The sequence below is a fragment of the Pseudophryne corroboree genome, chromosome 1, assembly GCF_028390025.1.
Source record: "Pseudophryne corroboree isolate aPseCor3 chromosome 1, aPseCor3.hap2, whole genome shotgun sequence".
Lineage (NCBI taxonomy): Eukaryota > Metazoa > Chordata > Amphibia > Anura > Myobatrachidae > Pseudophryne > Pseudophryne corroboree.
This window is the reverse complement of record NC_086444.1, coordinates 648,693,524-648,717,672: the sequence shown is the minus strand read 5'-3', so window position 1 is coordinate 648,717,672 and position 24,149 is coordinate 648,693,524. Positions and strand designations below refer to the sequence as shown.

The 24,149-nt window shown below is 46.0% G+C and overlaps 1 protein-coding gene across 1 annotated transcript in view; it reads left to right on the top strand.

Annotated features, from left to right (window-relative positions):
• The window catches only part of TRIM14 (tripartite motif containing 14), a 90,964-nt gene that overhangs the window by 23,338 nt on the left and 43,477 nt on the right, over positions 1–24,149 (top strand). Inside the window, exons 2-3 of the mRNA XM_063914633.1 lie at positions 10,069–10,164; positions 20,974–21,207. Coding sequence (XP_063770703.1) covers positions 10,069–10,164; positions 20,974–21,207 — 330 coding nt within the window. The remainder of the gene's footprint in view (positions 1–10,068; positions 10,165–20,973; positions 21,208–24,149) is intronic.

Sequence of the window (24,149 nt, the reverse complement as noted above, 5' to 3'; positions counted from 1 at the left end):
GGATATATTATTTCAGGAACTGACCTTCAAATGGATCCAGCTAAATTAGAAGCTATAGAGAACTGGTCTCTTCCAACAACACTCAAGTCAGTTCAGCGTTTCATTGGCTTTGCAAGTTATTACAGAAAGTTTATTAGAGGTTTCTCTACATTAATAGCCCCAATTACCTGCCTTACTCGGAAAGGGGGCAATCCTTCCCAGTGGTCTGAAGAAGCACTGTCTGCCTTTCATAAAATTAAACAGGCTTTTATTTCAGCTCCTGTGTTACAACAGCCAGATGTCAACAAGGCCTTCGTTCTGGAAGTGGACGCCTCAACGAGTTGGCGTGGGCGCAGTCTTGTCCCAAGTGGTCACTGATGGTAAGACTCACACTTGTGGGTTTTTCTCTCGTAGAATCTTGCCCGCTGAAATGAACTACGCCATCGGAGACCAGGAGTTGTTAGCAATCAAATTGGCTCTTGAAGAATGGAGGTATTTGTTGGAGGGTGCAAGATTCCCTATTACCATCTACACGGAGCACAAGAACCTTCTCTTCTTAAAGGCAGCGCAGTGTCTGAATCCTCGGCAAGCAAGGTGGGCCTTATTTTTCCTCTCGATTTGACTTTAAGTTAATGTTTAGACCTGGCTCACAAAATGTTAAGGCAGATGCATTATCTCGCTCTATGAGCTCAAGTGAGGAATCGTCAGAACAAACTTCTCGACCAGTACTTAATCCCGTGGTATTTGCAGCTACAAGTGTGTCTCAAGATCCACCTCCAGGCAAGATGTTTGTCTCTCCTGAGCTTCGTCCAAATCTTCTGTCCTGGGCTCATACGTCCAAATTTACCGGTCACCCTGGAGTCTTAAAGACTTTTAAGTTCTTATCTCAAACCTACTGGTGGCCTCACATGAAAGCAGATATTCAAGAATTTATAGCTTCTTGTCCTAAGTGCGCTCAACACGAAGTTCCTCATGAGGCTCCCGTGGGCCAACTGCTACCAAATTCTATTCTAAGTCGTCCCTGGTCTCATCTGTCGATGGACTTTATTTCGGATCTTCCTCCCTCCAAAGGGTATGATACCATCTGGGTAGTGGTCGACAGATTTTCAAAAATGGCTCACTTTGTTCCACTGATGGGGTTGCCTTCTGCTCCAAAGCTGGCACAGTTATTTCTTCGTGAAATCTTTAGATTACATGGACTTTCAACAGAAATAATATCTGACCGAGGAGTACAGTTTGTGGCAAAGTTTTGGAGAGCTCTGTGTTCTGCGCTGCAAGTTAAATTTAAATTCTCCACGGCCTATCATCCTCAAACAAATGGTCAGACGGAGAGGGTGAATCAAGAGCTTGAGACCTACCTAAGACTTTATATTTCTTCCTCACAAGATGACTGGGTAGAATTATTGCCTTGGGCGGAGTTTGCCCATAATTTTCGTTATCATACTTCTACAGACACTACTCCTTTTTTCGCAGTTTATGGTCAACATCCTAGAGTGCCGGATTTTCAAGATTTGCTCATTATGGATGTGCCTTCCTCAGTCCTTCAACAGTTTTCTCAGATTTGGAAAAAGATTCATTTATCTCTTAAAGTATCTAATCGGTACAAAGTCTTTGCCGACCGGAAAAGACGAGCAGTTCCTAGCTTAAAACTGGGTGACAAAGTCTGGCTGTCTACCCGAAATCTCCATCTTAGAGTTCCTTCAATTAAATTTGCTCTACGGTTTATTGGGCCATTTCCAGTAGAGTGTGTTATCAATCCAGTGGCTTATAAGTTGAAACTGCCTTCTTATTTGAAAGTTCCCAACTCATTTCATATTTCTCTCCTCAGACCATTAATTCTTAATCGTTTCCAGAGAGTTCTTCCGGTGGCCCTACAGGTGCAGACTCATCGGGGTGTGGAATATGAGTTGGAAAAGATCCTGGACTCCCGGCATCATTATGGTCGTTTACAATATCTGATTGACTGGTCCGGATATGGTCCCGAGGAGAGGAGTTGGATCAATGCCACAGATGTTCATGCTCCACGGTTGGTGCAAGCTTTCCACAGACTTTTCCCTGCCAAGCCTTGAGGGTGTTCGGTGTCCACCCATAAAGGAGGAGGTACTGTCAGGAATCGGCGTTCAGCAGCGTCTCACCAGCGCACTGGTGTGCAGGACTCCGGAGGTCATAGCCCCAGTCGCGGCTGCATGGATGCGCTGACCACGAGCGTCATCTTCAGTGTCGCTAAGTACCCCTGAGTCAAGTTCCGTTTGTGCCTTGCTGTGTGCCGGCATCCGACCTGCGTGGGCGCCGCCATGACACCTGCACTCGGCTGACCTAGGCATCCAATCCAGCGCTGTGCTTACCCTCAGAGTTCAGCAACCAATCACCGTAGAGCAAGGGGTATAAGTTCCAGTCCGTGGCTCAGTCACATCGCCTTGGACAACGAGTCACATTGGTGTGTCAAGTTCTCCTGGTTCCCGTGTTGCTGTCTCCAGTGTTCCCTGTGATTCTTCTCATCGTTTCATTCATCACTCTGCATTTCTCCCGTTTTGCTACAGACTCCAGCCACAGCCTGCCGCAGCTCATCAGCAGTAAGAGACTCTCCTCAGGTGTTTGTTTCATTGCTTAACCGATGCACCTCGTAAAGAGTATACCAACTTGTGCAAGCTTGTTGTATTGGGACTGTCTCCTGCCTGGGCCTTGTGTGGTTATAAGAACTTGAGCTATACAGAGACTGTGTGCTTTTCAAGTAATACCGGAGTTCTGTTTACAAATCCATTTGCATCCAGTTACCAAGTTATTTCGTGTTTTGTTATCAGAGACTTTATTTTGCTTTATACCTTCTGCATTCAGCCATCAAGTTATCTTCAATATATATTTGTGTTGCCAGAGACTTTTGATCATCACCTTGGATTCAGTTACCGTTTATTATTTCATTTCTGCCACTACCGATGCTAAGTTCCATCTGTTACTACACTGCTCAAAAAAATAAAGGGAACACTTAAACAACACATCCTAGATCTGAATGAATGAAATATTCTTATTAAATACTTTGTTCTTTACATAGTTTAATGTGCTGACCACAAAATCACACAAAAATGATCAATGGAAATCAAATTTATTAACCCATGGAGGTCTGGATTTGGAGTCACACTCAAAATTAAAGTGGAAAAACACACTACAGGCTGATCCAACTTTGATGTAATGTCCTTTAAAACAAGTCAAAACGAGGCTCAGTAGTGTGTGTGGCCTCCACGTGCCTGTATGACCTCCCTACAACGCCTGGGCATGCTCCTGATGAGGTGGCGGATGGTCTCCTGAGGGATCTCCTCCCAGACCTGGACTAAAGCATCCGCCAACTCCTGGACAGTCTGTGGTGCAACGTGGCGTTGGTGGATGGAGCGAGACATGATGTCCCAGATGTGCTCAGTTGGATTCAGGTCTGGGGAACGGATGGGCCAGTCCATAACATCAATGCCTTCGTCTTGCAGGAACTGCTGACACACTCCAGACACATGAGGTCTAGCATTGTCTTGTATTAGGAGGAACCCAGGGCCAACCGCACCAGCATATGGTCTCACAAGGGGTCTGAGGATCTCATCTCGGTACCTAATGGCAGTCAGGCTACCTCTGGTGAGCACATGGAGGGCTGTGCGGCCCCCTAAAGAAATGCCACCCCACACCATTACTGACCCACTGCCAAACCGGTCATGCTGGAGGATGTTGCAGGCAGCAGAACGTTCTCCTTGGCGTCTCCAGACTCTGTCACGTCTGTCACATGTGCTCAGTGAAAACCTGCTTTCATCTGTGAAGAGCACAGGGCGCCAGTGGCGAATTTGCCAATCTTGGTGTTCTCTGGCAAATGCCAAACGTCCTGCACGGTGTTGGGCTGTAAGCACAACCCCCACCTGTGGACGTCGGCCCTCATACCACCCTCATGGAGTCTGTTTCTGAACGTTTGAATAGACACATGCACATTTGTGGCTTGCTGGAGGTCATTTTGCAGGGCTCTGGCAGTGCTCCTCCTGTTCCTCCTTGCACAAAGGCGGAGGTAGCGGTCCTGCTGCTGGGTTGTTGCCCTCCTACGGCCTCCTCCACGTCTCCTGATGTACTGGCCTGTCTCCTGGTAGCGCCTCCATGCTCTGGACACTACGCTGACAGACACAGCAAACCTTCTTGCCACAGCTCGCATTGATGTGCCATCCTGGATGAGCTGCACGACCTGAGCCACTTGTGTGGGTTGTAGACTCCATCTCATGCTACCACTAGAGTGAAAGCACCACCAGCTTTCAAAAGTGACCAAAACATCAGCCAGAAAGCATAGGAGCTGAAAAGTGGTCTGTGGTCACCACCTGCAGAACAATTCCTTTATTGGGGGTGTCTTGCTAATTGCCTATAATTTCCACCTGTTGTCTATTCCATTTGCACAACAGCATGTGAAATTGATTGTCAATCAGTGTTGCTTCCTAAGTGGACAGTTTGATTTCACAGAAGTGTGATTGACTTGGAGTTACATTGTGTTGTTGAAGTGTTTCCTTTATTTTTTTGAGCAGTGTATATAATTGCTCTGTGACCTCTGTGTTTAATAAACATCAGCGCATATGCGCAGGACTTTTATTCAGCCTCCACGTTTTATACATCGTACCAACACTGACCCACTAGTGCCCCCTCCGGGGACAGACAAAATCAGAAACCTGACACATAGCCTTCAAAGACAGGTCAAATGCAAATATGTAATTTGTTTTGCTTATACATGCAGTATACGCGACCATCACAGCAAATTAACTTCACAGTTACACACTATAACTTACATGATCAAGAACTCTGCATAACAATTTCTCAGTACTTGTGCTGTAGGTCTTATCCATTGGTGTTGTAGGTTTATGAATAGAATTACTTAGATGGACTCTCACTGTCAACGTTGTTACCTATTCCAGAAGTCAGCTTCAGTTTGTAGGCTGTTCTCATTACTTCACTTTCTTCCTTCCTCAGGTATAGTAATTTCTCTGCACCCTTTTATTGGCCCAGTACCTACAAGTGTTTCTCTGAAATGTTTCAACACTAGAGAACTGGTTTCCGACACATAATCCCACTAGGGGGCAGTCTTTATACATGTGTTAACCATGGTTACCTGCAAGGAGACATGTGCAGTCATCATTGCTCTTTGCACATAAAGGGCTTCACATTGGATATTGCTGCTAGTACGATTGCACCTAAATCAACCATTTATAGGATCATGAAGAACTTCAAAGATAGAGATTCAATAGTTGTGAAGAAGGCTTCAGGGCACCCAAGAACATCCAGCAAGCGCCAGGACCGTCTCCTAAAGTTGATTCAGCTGCAGGATTGGAGCACCACCAGTGCAGAGCTTGCTCAGGAATGGCAGCAGGCAGGTGTTAGTGCATCAGCACGCATAGTGAGGTGAAGACTTTTGAAGGATGGCCTGGTGTCAACTAGGGCAGCAAAGAAACCACTTCTCTTTAGGAAAAACATCAGGGACAGACTGAAGTTCTGGTAAAATTACAGGGATTGGACTGCTGAGGACTGGGGTAAAGTAATTTTCTCTGATGAATCCCCTTTCAGATTGTTTGGGGCATCTGGAAAATGCTTGTCCAGAGAAGAAAAAGGTGAGCGCTACCATCAGTCCTGTGTCATGCCAACAGTAAAGCATCCTGATGTGTGGGGCTCACTCACAATTTTGCCTAAGAACACAGCCATGAATAAAGAATGGTACCAAAACATCCTCCAAGAGCAACCTCTCTCAACCATCCAAGAACAGTTTGATAATGAAAAATGCCATTTCCAGCATGATGGAGCACCTTGGCATAAGGCAAAAGTGATAACTAAGGGCCTAATTCAGATCTGATCACAGCAGCAAATTTGTTAGCTAATGGGCAATACCATGTGCACTGCAGGGGAGGGTGCATATAACATATGCAGAGAGAGTTAAATTTGGGTGGGGTGTGTTCAAACTCAAATCTGAATTTCAGTGTAAACATAAAGCAGCCAGTATTTACCCTGCACAGAAACAATATAACCCACCATAAATCTAACTCTATCTGCAAATGTTATATCTGCCCCACCTGCAGTGCACATGGTTTTGCCCATTAGCTAACAAATTTTCTGCTGCAATCAGATCTGAATTACCCCCTAAGTGACTCGGTGAACAAAACATCAAAATATTGGGTACATGGCCAGGAAATTTCCCAGACATTAATCCCATTGAGAACTTGTGGTCAATCCTCAAGAGGTGGATGGACAAACCAAAACCCACAAATTCTGGCAAACTGCAAGCATTGATTAGGCAAGAATGGGCGGCCATCAGTCCTTATGTGGCTCAGAAGTTGATTGACAGCATGCCAGGGTGAATTGCAGAGGTCATGAAAAAAGAAGGGTCAACACTGCAAATGTTGACTCTTATGAAATTACTGTAATTTTACTTCAGTACACCATAGTAACACCTGACAAAAAGGTCTGAAAACACTGAAGCAGCAAAGTTTGTGAAAACCAATACTTGTGTCTTAAAACCTTTGGCCATGGCTGAAAATATCCAAGAAAACCTATAACTTAATAAATAAATACCAATAATAATGCTGCAAATGTAACTCTTAATAGTCTCATTTCTTACATGTGCAAACAAAATAATGTTCCCAAGGTCACAGTAGAGAATTAACTATACAAGCCCTGGTTGCCTGCTGACATCTGGTGGATCTTTTGAAATATGAAAGAAACACAGGTTTGAAAGTACTGGCACTTAAACTAAGAAAAGTATTGGCAATTTGCCTCAGTGCTCTATTATTATTTTATTTAAGGTGGTAATTAATGACTGCCACATGGTAAAAGAAAAAGGCTCCTGTTTAAAACTGCTGACAAATGTACAGCAGCATAACAAAATCCTTCATGTTAATTGGAGTATTTAAAACAGTTTTAGGAAAACTGTCTGTGTTTAAACAATTCATCTCTTTGGAAAAATGCAAGAACAGCAGTCTTCTTTATAGATAAGCTATTCTAACGTGTCCTCTCCTCTTTAGAAGTTCACAAGTTACTTTTGCATAAATAAAGTTTACTTTTTGTACGGTGCTTTGGAAATGAATGTAAAGGTGAGTACACACGGTGCCAGTGGCGGAACTAGCGAGTGGTGGGCCCAGGTGCGACAAAATGCTTTGGGCCCCCCTCATCCCATCCAAGTCCACCCCCTCACCCCTGGAGAGGATCTGGGGAGGGGGGACTGCTCAGGGCCAGAGAAATGGATACCTAGCAACAGTGCTGTAACTAGACATTTTAGCGCTGTGTGCAAGAAACGGCATCGGAGCCCCCCCCCCCTCTATGGAGAACAGGGGCAATGCGCGCCGTAGGCGTGCGCAAAAAATATAGGGCCGTGGCTTCGTGGGGAAGGGGTGTGGCCACAAAATAGTACCAATTCATATAACGGTGCACAGTAGTCTCCATTATTCAAATTACGCCACACAGTAGCACCACTACACCAGGTAGAGCCCCTTTTACACCTTACAGCGGACAGATTCCCCTTTTTACACATTATGGCAGACAGCGTCCCCTTTTTACACATTACGGCAGACAGCGTCCCCTTTTTACACATTGCAGCAGACAGCGTCCCCCTTTTTACACATTACGGCAGACAGCGTCCCCCTTTTTACACATAACGGCAGACAGCGTCCCCTTTTTACACAGAACGGCAGACCGTCCCCTTTTTACACATAACGGCAGACAGCGTCCCCTTTTTACACATAATGGCAGACAGCGTCCCCTTTTTAAACATTACGGCAGACAGTGTCCCCGTTTTACACATTAAGGCAGACAGAATATATAGATAGAAAGAAAGAAAGAATAGATTATATTTACTGTCTCCGCTCGGTGCAGCTTCTTCTGGCAGAGATCCCGGGCAGGGGAGAAGGAGGAGCAAGGAGGGGGAGGAGGGAGCTGCAGCAGCGCAATGTAATTGGTGGAGGCGCTGCTGCTGCTGTCCCTCTCCTTCACCATAGGCTGCCCTCCGCCACTGTGAATGCTGGGATGTGCTTCCCAGCATTCACAGCGGCGGAGGACAGCCTATGGTGAAGGAGAGGGACAGCAGCAGTAGCATCTCCACCAATTACACAGCGCTGCTGCGGCTCCCTCCTCCACCTCCCTCCTCCTCCTTCTCCCCCGTGGCTGCTGCACTCCTCTCCTCGGCGGGCGGCGGTGGCCTGCAGCACACAGCGGCATGTAATGAGTCAGTTTAACTCATTACATGCTGTGCTGCTTTGGGCCCCTAGACAGTGGTGGGCCCCAGTGCAAGGCACTGCTTGCATTGGCGGTAGTTCCGCCACTGCACGGTGTGATATGCACTTAACTTTTCTTATGATTTTGACTATATAATAAAATCGTAAGGAAAGTTAGTGCGTATTGCACCGTGTGTACACAGCTTGCGATGCAGATGCGCGGTTCCGCAGGATCGGCATCGCAAGCAAAAATAGACAGCAGGCAAGTCAATTTCGACTATCTCATGTAAAAAATTGTCACTTAGCCAAAATCGGTATCGCAAGCACAATCATCTTTGCTTGCGATACCAACCACAGTCCATGTCGCATAGCCCGAATCTCACCGTGTGTATGGACCTTTAGGCTCGACAATACTGATGTCACTTGAATGTAAGCATGTGTATAGCAATGATGAAAGGGCCATTTCAAAATGATGACTGAATCACTATTCAAACATTATGGGGCCTATTTAGCATTCTGATTGTATAGTATTGGAGTAATGTATAAGAGCTGTAGCACAGGAGATATCATAGATCTCTCTTGTGTTAATTAAGGACCTGCAGAACATGTGGGAGCAACAATGTGATATAATGTGCCAAGCCAAGTTTTTCAGAGCTTGATCTCGATAGTTAACGCAGCATTATTCATTGTAGCTATCAGCTCCCTTTTTTGCCAGGGATGTGCAGTAGCTGAACCTGGCAGCTTGAACTTTCAGGACACAGTTGTTGATTATTATGTGCACTAAGCTGAAATTATCTATTCTAAACATTTGTACGGCAACAAGGGTCACCAAAATTTGTCCAGGTAATTGTATGTTCTTGTGGTTTAAAAGTATATTGGCAGAGTTTAAAAAAAAAAAAAATTGGACATATTGTGGTTTATTTACGAAGAGTTGGGTTGTAAAACCCAGCGCTTGTGATCGTGCTCATGACCAAAATTTAAAAGGATAATGCCTTTACTGGCTGTGTTCTGCTAGTAAAAGCATTACTCTTTTAAATATCGGGCAAAAACACTATCAGAAGCGCCGGGTTTTATCATCTGACACTTTATAAATAAACACCATATTTAAGTGTAAAAATATTTTTTTCTCTGTCATAATGCTCAGATGGAACAAGTTTCACCTTTTGTAAGCGAATATGATCATCCTTAATGTGAACTTTTGCTCTGGATGTGTAATAAGTGACTTAAAACAACCCTGAATAGGCTATACAAATTATGGCCAGCGTCATACTGTACATTACATGTATTTGTCATATTTGGTTAAAGCTGTGAAAAAAACAGACACTGGACCCTATTCAGTAAGGATTGCAAATTCTGCTTATTAGCAGAATCTACAGTCCTTTTGTTTGCATGCTAGGGGGTGCCCATCGCAGGGCAAGGCCGCCCACATGCTACCCGCCGTCTCCCCCCCTGCGACCACACTGAAATTGCGGTTGCACCGCAATTTCAGCGTGTTCACAAAAAGTAAGGAAGCTGCAGGCGTCCCGCCACCATCTTTGTAATCGGAGCGGCTGCGCGTGACGTCACGCAGCTGCCCCGCTCACGCCCACACCACGCCGCCCGTTCGACTGCCGCTGCCCCTGTTTCCATGATGCCGCAACGCTCCGTCTCTGCCTAGGAAACAGAGCGTTGCCGCCCCCCTTCTGCATGCGTCTGCAACGTACTTTTTGCGATCCAACCTGAATGAGCTCCACTGTTGTTGGGAAAGATGGGAGCTGTAACCCAGTGATCATTTATCAGTTAGGCCTACGTGCATTTCGGAGGGCGCCACATTACTACTGAACAACTGAGCCAAACTGACTGGCTGAAAACCAGTTTGCTATGTTAATAAATTTCTTCCGGTTTCTTGCAGAATCTGACAAGCAGATGCCTGGAGCAGCTTGATCAAAAGAGAAGTGATGTACTTGGCAACATACAGCACATTGAGCAAGCTGCCACTGATCTCAAGGTATGAAGCATGTCTGAAAAGAAAGAGAACACCACAGGGTTTCATACTACAGTATAAGCAAATGCCGCACTTTCTGTATTTGTTTTGTTCTGTAAGATCATAGATTCATATCCCAGGGTTCGCAACCAAAACCCGCAAACCTTTGTCTGTTTCTGACATATTTCATAATTTGTGGTAATATATCAGAGCAACAGGCTTCAGGTTAGTAGAGCAAATGTTTTCTTTTCTCCAAGATCTTACTTACAATATATTCCACTAATGCCAAACATGCTGCATCATTACATTTTCATTTATGCACAACGTATCTTCATCATTGTTTCATTTGTAAGATGCCACAAATCTCTGCATAGCCAGACTGTCATATAAAGTACATAAAAAAACAACTAATGACAAAAAAGACCTTACACTGGCGGGTACCTTTTTCACAGCACGCATGCTACGGCATGTTGCAGCACGAGCAAAGATGTAAAAGGACACATCTGTACATCAAAATGAACTTCATTTACAAATATATATTATAGAGCTCTCAATGAAGCACTGCTATATGCACTAGTTTTCATAGGTTTGAACACTTCCCTGCAGTGATGTAGAAGGGTGCTCCCCACCCTCGATGCACGTGATATCAGAATGTCACACAACACGTGTGAGGAGCAGGAGGATGAGAGACAAAAGTTTATACATCCCTTGATATGGCCCCGATTCCCTGTACACCCATCCACAATACCAAGCTGATGCAGTCTCACCCAGAAAAATTCTCAGCAACACCCCATTTATTAGGCATTAAATATGACTTTTTGTATTTGCAATAACTACAAATTACGTAAATCCCCTTTTGCTGTTTCTCCAGTAAAGAAGTGCTGGGTGACATGAAAAATAAGAATTTACTCACCGGTAATTCTATTTCTCGTAGACCGTAGTGGATGCTGGGAACTCCGTAAGGACCATGGGGAATAGACGGGCTCCGCAGGAGACTGGGCACTCTAAAGAAAAGATTAGGTACTATCTGGTGTGCACTGGCTCCTCCCTCTATGCCCCTCCTCCAGACCTCAGTTAGGGAAACTGTGCCCGGAAGAGCTGACATTACAAGGAAAGGAAATTTGAATCCAGGGTAAGACTCATACCAGCCACACCAATCACACCGTACAACTTGTGATAACCTTACCCAGTTAACAGTATGAACAACAACTGAGCCTCACTCAACGGTTGGCTCATAACAATAACCCTTAGTTAAGCAATAACTATATACACGTATTGCAGAGAGTCCGCACTTGGGACGGGCGCCCAGCATCCACTACGGACTACGAGAAATAGAATTACCGGTGAGTAAATTCTTATTTTCTCTGACGTCCTAGTGGATGCTGGGAACTCCGTAAGGACCATGGGGATTATACCAAAGCTCCCAAACAGGCGGGAGAGTGCGGATGACTCTGCAGCACCGAATGAGCAAACACAAGGTCCTCCTCAGCCAGGGTATCAAACTTGTAGAACTTTGCAAATGTGTTTGAACCCGACCAAGTAGCAGCTCGGCAAAGCTGTAATGCCGAGACCCCTCGGGCAGCCGCCCAAGAAGAGCCCACCTTCCTTGTGGAATGGGCCTTCACCGATTTTGGATGCGGCAATCCAGCCGCAGAATGAGCCTGCTGAATCGTGCTACAGATCCAGCGAGCAATAGTTTGCTTTGAAGCAGGAGCACCCAGCTTGTTGGGTGCATGCAAGATAAACAGCGAGTCAGTCTTCCTGACTCCAGCCGTTCTGGAAACATATATTTTCAAAGCCCTGAGTACGTTCAGCAACTTGGAGTCCTCCAAGTCCCGAGTTGCCGCGGGCACCACAATAGGTTGGTTCAAATGAAACGATGACACCACCGTTGGGAGAAATTGGGGACGAGTCCTCAATTCTGCCCTGTCCATATGGAAGATCAGATATGGGCTTTTACATGACAAAGCCGCCAATTCCGACACACGCCTAGCCGATGCTAAGGCCAACGGCATGACCACTTTCCACGTGAGATACTTTAGTTCCACGGTCTTAAGTGGCTCAAACCAGTGGGATTTCAGGAAATCCAACACAACGTTAAGATCCCAGGGTGCCACTGGTGGCACAAAAGGGGGCTGAATATGCAGCACTCCCTTAACAAATGTCTGAACCTCAGGCAGTGAAGCCAGTTCTTTTTGAAAGAAAATGGATAGGGCCGAAATCTGGACCTTTATGGACCCCAATTTTAAGCCCATAGTCACCCCTGACTGTAGGAAGTGCAGGAATCGACCCAGCTGGAATTCCTCTGTAGGGGCCTTCCTGGCCTCACACCAAGCAACATACTTCCGCCATATACGGTGATAATGCTTTGCTGTCACGTCTTTCCTAGCCTTTATCAGCGTAGGAATAACTTCATCCGGAATGCCTTTTTCCGCTAGGATCCGGCGTTCAACCGCCATGCCGTCAAACGCAGCCGCGGTAAGTCTTGGAACAGACAGGGCCCTTGTTGCAGCAGGTCCTGTCTGAAAGGCAGAGGCCATGGGTCCTCTGTGCGCATTTCTTGCAGTTCCGGGTACCAAGTCCTTCTTGGCCAGTCCGGAACAATGAGTATTGTTCTTATTCCTCTCTTTCTTACTATTCTCAGTACTTTTGGTATGAGAGGAAGAGGAGGAAACACATATACCGACTGGTACACCCACGGTGTCACTAGGGCGTCCACAGCTATCGCCTGAGGGTCCCTTGACCTGGCGCAATATCTTTTTAGCTTTTTGTTGAGGCGGGACGCCATCATGTCCACCTGTGGCAGTTCCCATCGGTTTGCAATCAGTTGGAAGACTTCTTGATGAAGTCCCCACTCTCCCGGGTGGAGGTCGTGTCTGCTGAGGAAGTCTGCTTCCCAGTTGTCCACTCCCGGAATGAACACTGCTGACAGTGCTTGCACGTGATTCTCCGCCCATCGAAGAATCTTTGTGGCTTCCGCCATTGCCATCCTGCTTCTTGTGCCGCCCTGGCGGTTTACATGGGCGACCGCCGTGATGTTGTCTGACTGAATCAGCACTGGCCGGTTTCGAAGCAGGGGCTCTGCTTGACTCAGGGCGTTGTAAATGGCCCTTAGTTCCAGTATATTTATGTGTAGAGAAGTCTCCAGACTTGACCACAGCCCTTGGAAGTTTCTGCCCTGAGTGACTGCCCCCCATCCTCGGAGGCTTGCATCCGTGGTCACCAGGACCCAGTCCTGTATGCCGAACCTGCGGCCCTCGAGAAGGTGAGCACTCTGCAGCCACCACAGAAGAGACACCCTGGCCCTCGAGGACAGGGTGATCAGCCGATGCATCTGAAGATGCGATCCGCACCACTTGTCCAACAGATCCCACTGAAAGATCCTTGCATGGAACCTGCCGAAGGGAATGGCTTCGTATGAAGCCACCATCTTTCCCAGGACTCGCGTGCAGTGATGCACCGATACCTGTTTTGGTTTCAGGAGATCCCTGACCAGAGATGCTAATTCCTGGGCCTTCTCCACCGGGAGAAACACCTTCTTCTGTTCTGTGTCCAGAATCATGCCCAGGAAAAGCAGACGCGTCGTAGGAATCAGCTGCGACTTTGGAACATTCAGAATCCAGCCGTGCTGTTGCAACACTTCCTGAGAGAGTGTTACGCTGATCAACAACTGCTCCCTGGACCTCGCCTTTATGAGGAGATCGTCCAAGTACGGGATAATTATAACTCTCTTCTGCCGAAGGAGTATCATCATTTCAGCCATTACCTTGGTAAATATTCTCGGTGCCGTGGACAGGCCAAACGGCAACGTCTGGAATTGGTAATGACAGTCCTGTACCACAAATCTGAGGTACTCCTGGTGAGGTGGGTAAATGGGGACATGCAAGTAAGCATCTTTGATGTCCAGCGACACCATAAAATCCCCCTCTTCCAGGCTTGCAATAACCGCTCTGAGCGATTCCATTTTGAACTTGAATTTCTTTATATAAGTGTTCAAGGACTTTAAATTCAGAATGGGTCTCACCGAACCGTCCGGTTTCGGTACCACAAACATTGTGGAATAGTAACCCCTTCCCTGTTGAAGGAGGGGGACCCTGACAATCACTTGCTGGAGGTACAGCTTGTGAATTGCCGCCAGCACTACCTCCCTTTCCATGGGGGAAGCTGGCAAGGCTGATTTGAGGTAACGGCGGGGGGGGAGTCGCTTCGAATTCCAGCTTGTATCCCTGAGATACAATTTGTACAGCCCAGAGATCCACCTGTGAGCGAACCCACTGGTTGCTGAAGTTTCGGAGACGCGCCCCCACCGCACCTGGCTCCGCCTGTGGAGCCCCAACGTCATGCGGTGGACTTAGTGGAAGCAGGGGAGGACTTTTGTTCCTGGGAACTTGCTGCATGGTGCAGCTTCTTACCTCTACCCCTGCCTCTGGCAAGAAAGGATGCGCCCCTGACCCTCTTGCCTTTTTGGGAACGAAAGGACTGCATTTGATAATACGGTGCTTTCTTCGGCTGTGAGGAAACCTGAGGCAAGAAAGTCGACTTTCCAGCTGTCGCTGTAGACACGAGGTCCGACAGACCGTCCCCAAACAATTCCTCACCCTTATAAGGCAAAACCTCCATGTGTTTTTTAGAATCAGCATCTCCTGTCCATTGCCGAGTCCATAAGACCCTCCTGGCAGAAATGGACATAGCATTAATTCTAGAGCCCAGCAGGCAAATGTCCCTCTGAGCATCTCGCATATATAAGACGACGTCTTTGATATGGCCCAGGGTTAGCAAAACATTATCTCTGTCGAGGGAATCTATGTCGTCTAACAGGGTATCTGTCCACGCTGCTACAGCACTACACATCCAGGCTGAAGCAATAGCAGGTCTCAGTAGAGTACCAGAGTGTGTATACACTGACTTCAGGATAGCTTCCTGCTTTCTATCCGCATGCTCCTTTAGTGCTGCCGTATCCTGAGACGGCAGGGCCACCTTTTTAGATAAGCGTGTCAGCGCCATGTCCACCCTAGGGGATGTTTCCCAACGTAACCTATCCGTTGGCGGGAAAGGGTACGCCATCAGTAACCTCTTAGAAATCACTAATTTCTTATCAGGTAAACTCCACGCTGCTTCACACAATTCATTTAACTCATCAGATGGGGGAAAAGTCACTGGCTGCTTTTTCTCCCCAAACATATAAACCCTCTTGGTATTAACCGGGTTACTTTCAGAAATGTGTAATACATCTTTCATTGCAATAATCATGTATCGGATGGCCTTGGACATTTTAGACTGTAAATGTGCCTCATCATCGTCGACACTGGAGTCGGACTCCGTGTCGGCATCTGTGTCAACCATCTGAGATAGAGGGCGTTTATGAGCCCCTGATGGCTTCTGAGCTGCCTGGGCAGGCGCGGGCTGAGACCCCGGCTGTCCCAAGACTGCAGCGTCATCAAACCTTTTATGTAAGGAGTTTACATTGTCATTTAAGACCTTACACATATCCATCCAATCAGGTGTCGGCCCCGACGGGGGCGATACCACACTTATCTGCCCTTGCTCCACCTCCACGTAACCTTCCTCATCAAACATGTCGACACAGCCGTACCGACACACCGCACACACAGGGAATGCTCAGACTGAGGACAGGACCCCACAAAGTCCTTTGGGGAGACAGAGAGAGAGTATGCCAGCACACACCACAGCGCTATATAACACAGGGATTTTCACTGCTAATAAGTGATTTACCCAATAGCTGCCTTTTTGTATTGTTTTGCGCCTAAATTTATATGCCCCCCCCCTCTCTTTTTAACCCGTCTTGTACCTGGATACTGCAGGGGAGAGCCTGGGGAGCTGCTTCCAGCGGAGCTGTGAAGAGAAAATGGCGCTGGTGTGCTGAGGAAGAAGGCCCCGCCCCCTCAGTGGCGGGCTTCTGTCCCGTTTTTCATGTAAAAAATGGCGGGGTTTTTTACATATATACAGTGCTAGACTGTATATATGTATGTTTTTATGCCAAAGGTACTTCAATTGCAGCCCAGGGCGCCACCCCCCCCCCCCCCCCCCCTCAGCACCCTGCACCCTACAGTGACCGGAGTGTGTAAGTGTGCTGGGAGCAATGGCGCACAGCTGCGATGCTGTGCGCTACCTTAATGAAGACAGGAGTCTTCAGCCGCCGATTTCGTCGTCTTCAAGCTTCTGTTCTTCTGGCTCTGCAAGGGGGACGGCGGCGCGGCTCCGGGAACGGACGATCGAGGACAGGTGCCTGTGTTCGAACCCTCTGGAGCTAATGGTGTCCAGTAGCCTCAGAAGCACAAACTAGCTGCAAGCAGGTAGGTTTGCTTCTCTCCCCTTAGTCCCACGTAGCAGTGAGTCTGTTGCCAGCAGAAGCTCACTGAAAATAAAAAATCTAATAAATACTTTCTTTACTAGTAAGCTCAGGAGAGCCCACTAGGAGCACCCAGCTCTGGCCGGGCACAGATTCTAACTGAGGTCTGGAGGAGGGGCATAGAGGGAGGAGCCAGTGCACACCAGATAGTACCTAATCTTTTCTTTAGAGTGCCCAGTCTCCTGCGGAGCCCGTCTATTCCCCATGGTCCTTACGGAGTTCCCAGCATCCACTAGGACGTCAGAGAAATGTTGGTTTTATTTTGATTGTTAGGGTAAGCTGGCCTAGTTGGATGGTTGGAACGATGGCATGTGGGAACAAATGATAATTGTCCATCTGCTTCCACACGCTAGAAAGAGAAATGTGTATGTGTCATGGGCGTAGTTACCGTAAGCGCAGGGAGTGCAGCTGTTATGGGGCCCAGAGCTGACAGGGGCCCACCTTTCCAGTCAGAGTAACGTGTAAAATAAAAATTTTACCATTGGGTGGTACATACAAACTTTTTTCTTGGTGCCTTCAGTATATCTAGTTATGCCCCTGGACCTGCTTATTGTAGTGTAACCTGGAGGGCATTATAATGTTACATAATATTAACTGGAGCACTGTAATGTGGCAGAATATGAACTGGGGACACTATGTCATAATGTGAATTGAGGGCACTGTGAGGGTGATTCAGAGCTGATCGTAGATGTGCTAAAATTATCACTTCTACGATCAGATTCTCTGACATGCACGGGGACGCCTAGCACAGGGCTAGTCCGCCCCGCATGTCTCCGTGTGACGTCACGCAGCCGCCCGGCAGCCTGTCCCAGCAACGGTCCAGACACGCCTGCTTTGTTCGGACCACGCCCCCCTCCCCCCCCCCCAGCGGCGTTCTAACACCGTTCGCATGCCCCCTCCCGCCCCGCGACCGCCTCTGCCTGTCAATCACTGGGTGCACACGCTCAGGGAGCCCACTGCGCATGTGCACAAGAGAAGGAGCTTCAGGATGGGATCACTGTTGTAGCAGCGATCAGCCCTGAATCAGGCCCTGTGTTACATAATGTGCACTGGCAGCACTACAAGTGACATAATGTGAGCTAGGGCACTACTATGATTCATAAAATAAACTATGGCACTATTATAAGATGAACAACTGCTACAGAGGGTTGTCTCTCTAAAAGTACTAGGACAGTGGCCCCTACAAAATTCAACCAAAAAAGACAGGTCTATTTTCAGGTGAATTTCTCTAAAAAGCTCAATAGTGGGTTACATGATGTGGGACAGTTACCTGGAGGTGTTATATTGACGGAAAACGGGCTTTTGAACTTGCAGATGAGAGGTAAAAGTGTTTATTCCATTATTTTAAAAACTACGTACATTTTTCTTTTACCAAAAAATGCTGGAAAGACTTTCATTTGATAAAAACCCTTGCTATAATTTTTTCCCATTAATAAAAAGTGCAAAAAATCAGGCATTTGACCATTTAAAAAACGCCAATGCTTTCCTTCTATATGGTTCTGCTATCTCAGTTGTCACTTTTTGGGGGTCCAAGATGGTCTCCCTATTTTTTCATGCTTTTCCGCCAGGTTGCTTCTTGTTGAAATGTTGCGCAACCTGGCAGAGACTAACTCAAACTGGCATTTCTAATTGGATCTTGCATTTCTCAGTTGCACGCATTCATGTGATGTATACAAGTTTCATGTTACATACTCGCTTTCACAAACTCACACCTAGGGGTATATTTACTAAGCTCCCGATTTTGACCGATTTTTTTTTTTTTTTTCAAAGTGCCATCTCAGGAATTTACTAAACAGAAATCTTGGCAGTGATGAGGGCATTCGAATTTGTTTTAACGGCAGAGATCACAAATACGAATGAATACACCATCGGTCAAACACGCCTGTTATTTTATACAACTCGGTAATTTACTAAGAATTCGTATTCACAATCACTGCCTGCAAAAGCCAAACACTGCCGGTAAATCATAAAATTCGTTAAAAAAAAAAGCAGTTTTAAAATAGACCTGCTTTTTTATCCGTATTCTGATAGGCATGCTCGGATCAGTGAGATCCGTGCATGCTTATCTGTGGAAAGGGGTGTGAAAGTGTTAAAAATAGAGTAAAAAAATTGCGCGGGGTCCCCCTCCTAAGCATAACCAGCCTCGGGCTTTTTGAGCCGGTCCTGGTTGTAAAAATACAGGGGACAAAATGACTGGGGTCCCCCCATATTTAAACAACCAGCACCGGGCTCTGCGTCCGGTCCTGGTTAAAATAATACGGGGACAAAACACGTAGGGGTCCCCCGTATTTTTTAAACCAGCACCGGGCTCCACTAGCCAGAGAGATAATGCCACAACCGGGGGACACTTTTATTCTGGTCCATGCGGCCGTGGCATTAACCCCCAACTAGTCACCCCTGGCCGTGGTACCCTGGAGGAGTGGGGACCCCTTAAATCAAGGGGTTCCCCCCTCTAGCCACCCAAGGGCCAGGGGTGAAGCCCGAGGCTGTCCCCCCCCCCCCCATCCGTGGGCGGTGGATGGGAGGCTGATAGCCTTTGTGTAAAAAGAAAGAATATTGTTTTTTGTAGTAGATCAACAAGTCCCAGCAAGCCTCCCCCGCAAGCTGGTACTTGGAGAACCACAAGTACCAGCATGCGGGGAAATAACGGGCCCGCTGGTGCCTGTAGTTCTAATACAAAAAAAATACCCAACAAAATACACAACACACACACACCGTGATAGTATAACTTTAATTGACATACATGCACACTTACACACACACATGCTTTCCTATGTTGACATGGAGCACCTCGGTCCCCTTGTCCACGTAGAATCCACGGGGTACCTGTAAATAAAAATGAAACTTACAAACAATCCGGTGTCGTTCTGTCCTCTTCTTTAACTTTGTAATCCACGTCCTTGTTTAAAATAATAAACCGACAACCCGAACCTCGCAACTAAAGGGGTTCCATGTTTTCACATGGAACCCCTTACTCTGACTGGCGGGACCCCCCCATGACTTCTGTCAGTGAAGGTCCTGCCAGCCAATCAGGGAGCGCCACGTCATGGCATTTTCCCCCCTGTATTTTTACAACCAGGACCGGCTCAAAGAGGCCGAGACTGGTTATGCTTAGGAGGAGGGACCCCACGCAATTTTTTTTTCTATTTTTAACACTTTCCACACTTCATATAACGTACACAATGAAGCCCTGCACGGATCTCACGGATCCGGCCGGGATTCATTGTGTTAAGTCCGGCAGTGTTTTACTAATCACTCCCGTAAAACACTGCCCGACAATACGAATCACATCGACATCGGAAAATACGAAAGAAGACAACTTGGCAGCTTAGTAAATTACATGCAATTTATTCAAAAAGTTGCAAAAAAACACAACCGATACAATTTGAGATGAAACGCCCACCATATCGACACAAATACGATTCTTAGTAAATATACCCCCCAGTTGGATTGACCCCTTAGATTGCTGCAAATGAAGCATATGTTTAGAAATAGGATGGGTCACTAGAGAGATGTTTAATAGGAAGAGCCATAAGTGCCATGTGTTCCCTGCATCCAATTAGATTCCTGAACAATACCCCTCTCCAAGGCTCCCTGGACAAACACGAGCAGCTTTTTGTATTTACTGCAAGGCATGTGTATAATCCTAGTTAGATGCATAGACATAAGTTCTTTAAACACTGAGCTGACATAAACATACTGTAGAACACTGAATATTACCTTTGCATGTTAATCATGAATAAAATTCCAGAGAAATAAATTATATATTGTTATTGGGTATTATATGCAGCTGTAAAATAAGTACAGAAATGTTTCTCTTAATTAACAACTTCAAAACGCAGTACATACATTGTATAGGCCAAATGAAAAATATGAGACTGTTTGAAAATGCTGAATGCCCCTAAATGTAGCAGAGATTGGAGCAGATGTATTTAAGCCTGGAGAAGTGATAAAGCAGTGGTAAGTGCAAGGTGATAACACACCAGCCAATCAGCTCCTAACTGTCAATTTACATATTGGAGCTGATTGGCTGGTGCATTATCACCTTGCACTTATCACTGCTTCATCACTTCTCCAGCTTTAATACATCTGCTCCAATGATACTAAACTTTGGTGGTTCTGGCGCAAAAAACCTTGCTGACACTGTGTCAGACAAGGTTTTTAATGACATCCGAGTTCAGCAGCCATGCGGGATGCCGGCCGAACTCGGACGTTTTATTAAAGGGACAATCACTTACCAGGCATGGTTTTGTCTTGTAAGTGATTGCCTCGGCATCTCGCACGGCCACTGGACTCGGGTGGCATTACATTCGGCCCATATTTTGTATTTATTTATTTGCTTGTAAAAACCTGTACAGAACAAGCCAGTTCAAGTGCTTAACCAGCCTGTTACTTGTAGCTAAATCATGATATGCTTGACTTTACCACTAACAATTTACTGATACTCCCTTCTGTGTTTCTAGACCCATACTTTAGCAAGCAAAGATTGGCTGACAGGAAAATTTGCAGAGCTAAGACTACTGCTGGATGAAGAAGAAAAGATTGCAAAGAAATTTATTGAGGACAAGGCTAAGATGACCCTATGGGCCTATGATGGTCAAGTAGAGTTATGTCAAGAGCAAATAAGTGCCATTGACAAATTTTCTGCCCACATTAGAAGTATACATCAACAACCGGACGCTGTACAACTCATTCAGGTAATTTAATTTTACTTGTCACACTGACACATAAACATACAAGGATAGGATCGTTGAAAGCCAGAAAGTAGCAATGTCATACACATGGGGACTGATTCCAGAGTGGACGCAGATGCAGCCATGATTTGGTCTTTGTGCTAATGCTGCAGCCGATAGGTGTCCTACTGAGATGCCCATCAGCTGAATCGCTAACATGCAGCTGCGCATAGAATGACACACCATCATCACACAATCGGACATTGCACAAGCCCTGTGGAGGCGCAGACTGTCCGTCGGAACATGGCCACCGATTCCAGTGCAACTGTGACAAAAGATGCAGTTGCTGGCCACAACACAGCCATATCTGGCTAGCTACTCCCCTGTTACCTCCCAGGAATGCCCACTGAAATTACCTCTCTCTGCATCTAAATTTGTTCTGCGTCTCCTGACGATAACCCTCAGGATGCATGCACAGTGCAGCTCAGATGCATGCGCAGACTTAAAATATTTGCTACTTGCATCTAACAACGACACTGCATCCATGTAATGTGTTTACAATTCCGGACATTTCCAGTGATTGGAATTCCTATGTACTGAGTTGAACATGTCTATGCGACAGCACTGCTCACTGCCTATCACGAGAACAGTGTCATCACTAGTAACTACACATGCTTGGGGCAGAAGATGCAACTGAAAATGGTGTGCAGCTCTGATGACATGCCCAGGGGGCACTTCTCTTAGGTTTTAAAGCCCCTTTGCCAACCAGTAAAGCCCATTCAGCCTTTGTTCAGAAAATGGCTGAGATGCAGCTGACTCAGAATCGCTCATAACTACTCTAAATTGTGTACATAATTTCAGAATGCTTTAGGTATAGTGCTCCAGATAACTTAAAACCTTTATTCCAAAGCATAGAAAATATCTGTATTTCTATTGTTATACTGGCTTTATAAAGTTTACATTATTATTTACATAATAGCAGAACAATCACCATATTATGTTATTATTCATTAAAGAGATTCTCCACTTTCTAAAGCGGCTACACACCAGGCTGGCGGCTGTGCAGTAGAGCCGATGCGATATGTCTGCGAATGATGTCATTCACAGATATATCAGGGGTACACACCCACAGAAGGGGCTTGCGATATATCGGCCGTTCAATTGAACAGTTGATATATTGCTCAGTGTGTACCCAGCTTCAGTGGAAAGCTAGCATGGCATAGGCTTGTCATTGCTGTTATACAATCAGGTCATCTTCCATCACTCTGAAATACCCTTCAGGCTAACCACTGACATGTGGAGCAGTTTTGTTTTACACAGCTATGGTGGACAAAGCATTTGTCCTAAGCACAAATAGATCACTCATGTAGACATCCTCCTTTACATCAAGCCTCAATAAACTGCTACTGCCCACATCCCATGACTTTAGTCGTTTCCATCACATGACCACTTAGTGCTGTCTGCTTCATGAGTACATGAAGAGAATGTATGTATCCTTGAACATAATAGACTTTCAACCCCATGAAGACGTGGATATATTACCTTTTCCTGATTTCTGATAACTGACTTTGAACATTAACTGTACAATTCCATTATGCACATGTAAGAAGCTTGGTGTGTGTGGGACATTACACTGCTACTATGCAAGTTTATCCACTGTTGCAGTTTGTTAAGAAATGGGTTTAAGGATGGAAGTGGAGGAGAACAATGCAGCATCATAGCAAAGACATTGTAATTTGGTATACCTTTTTCTTTTTGTCAACATACACTTTGACAAAGCACTGGGGTAGTTATTGATTGGAGGTATACACCGTAGGTTTATAACTTCTGTCTGGTAATCATCCAGTTAATGAGCAGCCTTGATTATCAGATGACCTGTGAGGCCTGCTGAGATACTGCTATTGCTATATGTAAGTGCAGTATTTAGGTTCTATTTTGTGTAAGTTGGCATTAGGTCCTTCCACACTTAGGGGCCCATCTATCAAACACCTCTTTTCAGGGGTTAGCTGCAAATATTAAGTACACCCCAAATGTATGAAGGAGGGACCACTCAGATATCTCTGATACCTGCTGCAATCCCTCCATTGCCACCCACAGCTGCATCCCCCACAAGTTTCTATGTAGGATTCAATACTGCATGATTTTCCAATAGCTGTAATGCGAGGCAATGGTCTCTGCAGCTACCGCTATCTTCAGATAGCAGTAGCCCTTCGTAGCCTATGGGCTACAGATAGGGGATCTAGTTCCGGCAGGGTTCCCCTAGGAACCCTCCACTGGAAATGGCCACTGTGCATTGCAGTCAGGTTGACCATGCATGCGTAGAAGCCCCAGCACCACACTCGGCACATCGCAGGGAAGATGCGCCTGTCCCTGCCTGTGTCAGGTGATACATTCACCCGATATCCTCACATTCTGCAATGCGATCCTTGGCTCTAATATCCCGCTCAGGATTGCATTGCAAATGTGATCAGCAATCATTGATAAATGGACCCCTTAGAATGGGAAATCTGTGTTTAGTTTTTGCTGGACAGACCATGATTTATTTTTATGTTTTGTCTATTTTGTGCTGCTCAATAAACATATAAATATTAAGTGCAACAAATTACTCATTTGATGCGATTGGTCCCACTACAGGTTTGTGTCCATTATTAGAACCAGTGACATAAAATTATTAAAAAAACATAGACATTGTATAAAAGTGACAGAGAACAAATATTAAAATAACACAGAGATAGATTGTTGGGAGGGGCTGGCAAAGACCCGGCGGTCTTGGTGCACGTTGGCACCAATGACAAAGTTAGCGGAAGGTGGGATGTCCTTAAGAAAGACTATAGGGACTTAGGAAAGAAACTGAAGGCAAGGACATCTAAGGTAATATTCTCGGAATTATTACCCGTTCCACGCGCTAGTCCAGGGAGGCAGAGGGAGATTAGGGAGGTAAATGTGTGGTTTAGGGATTGGTGCAG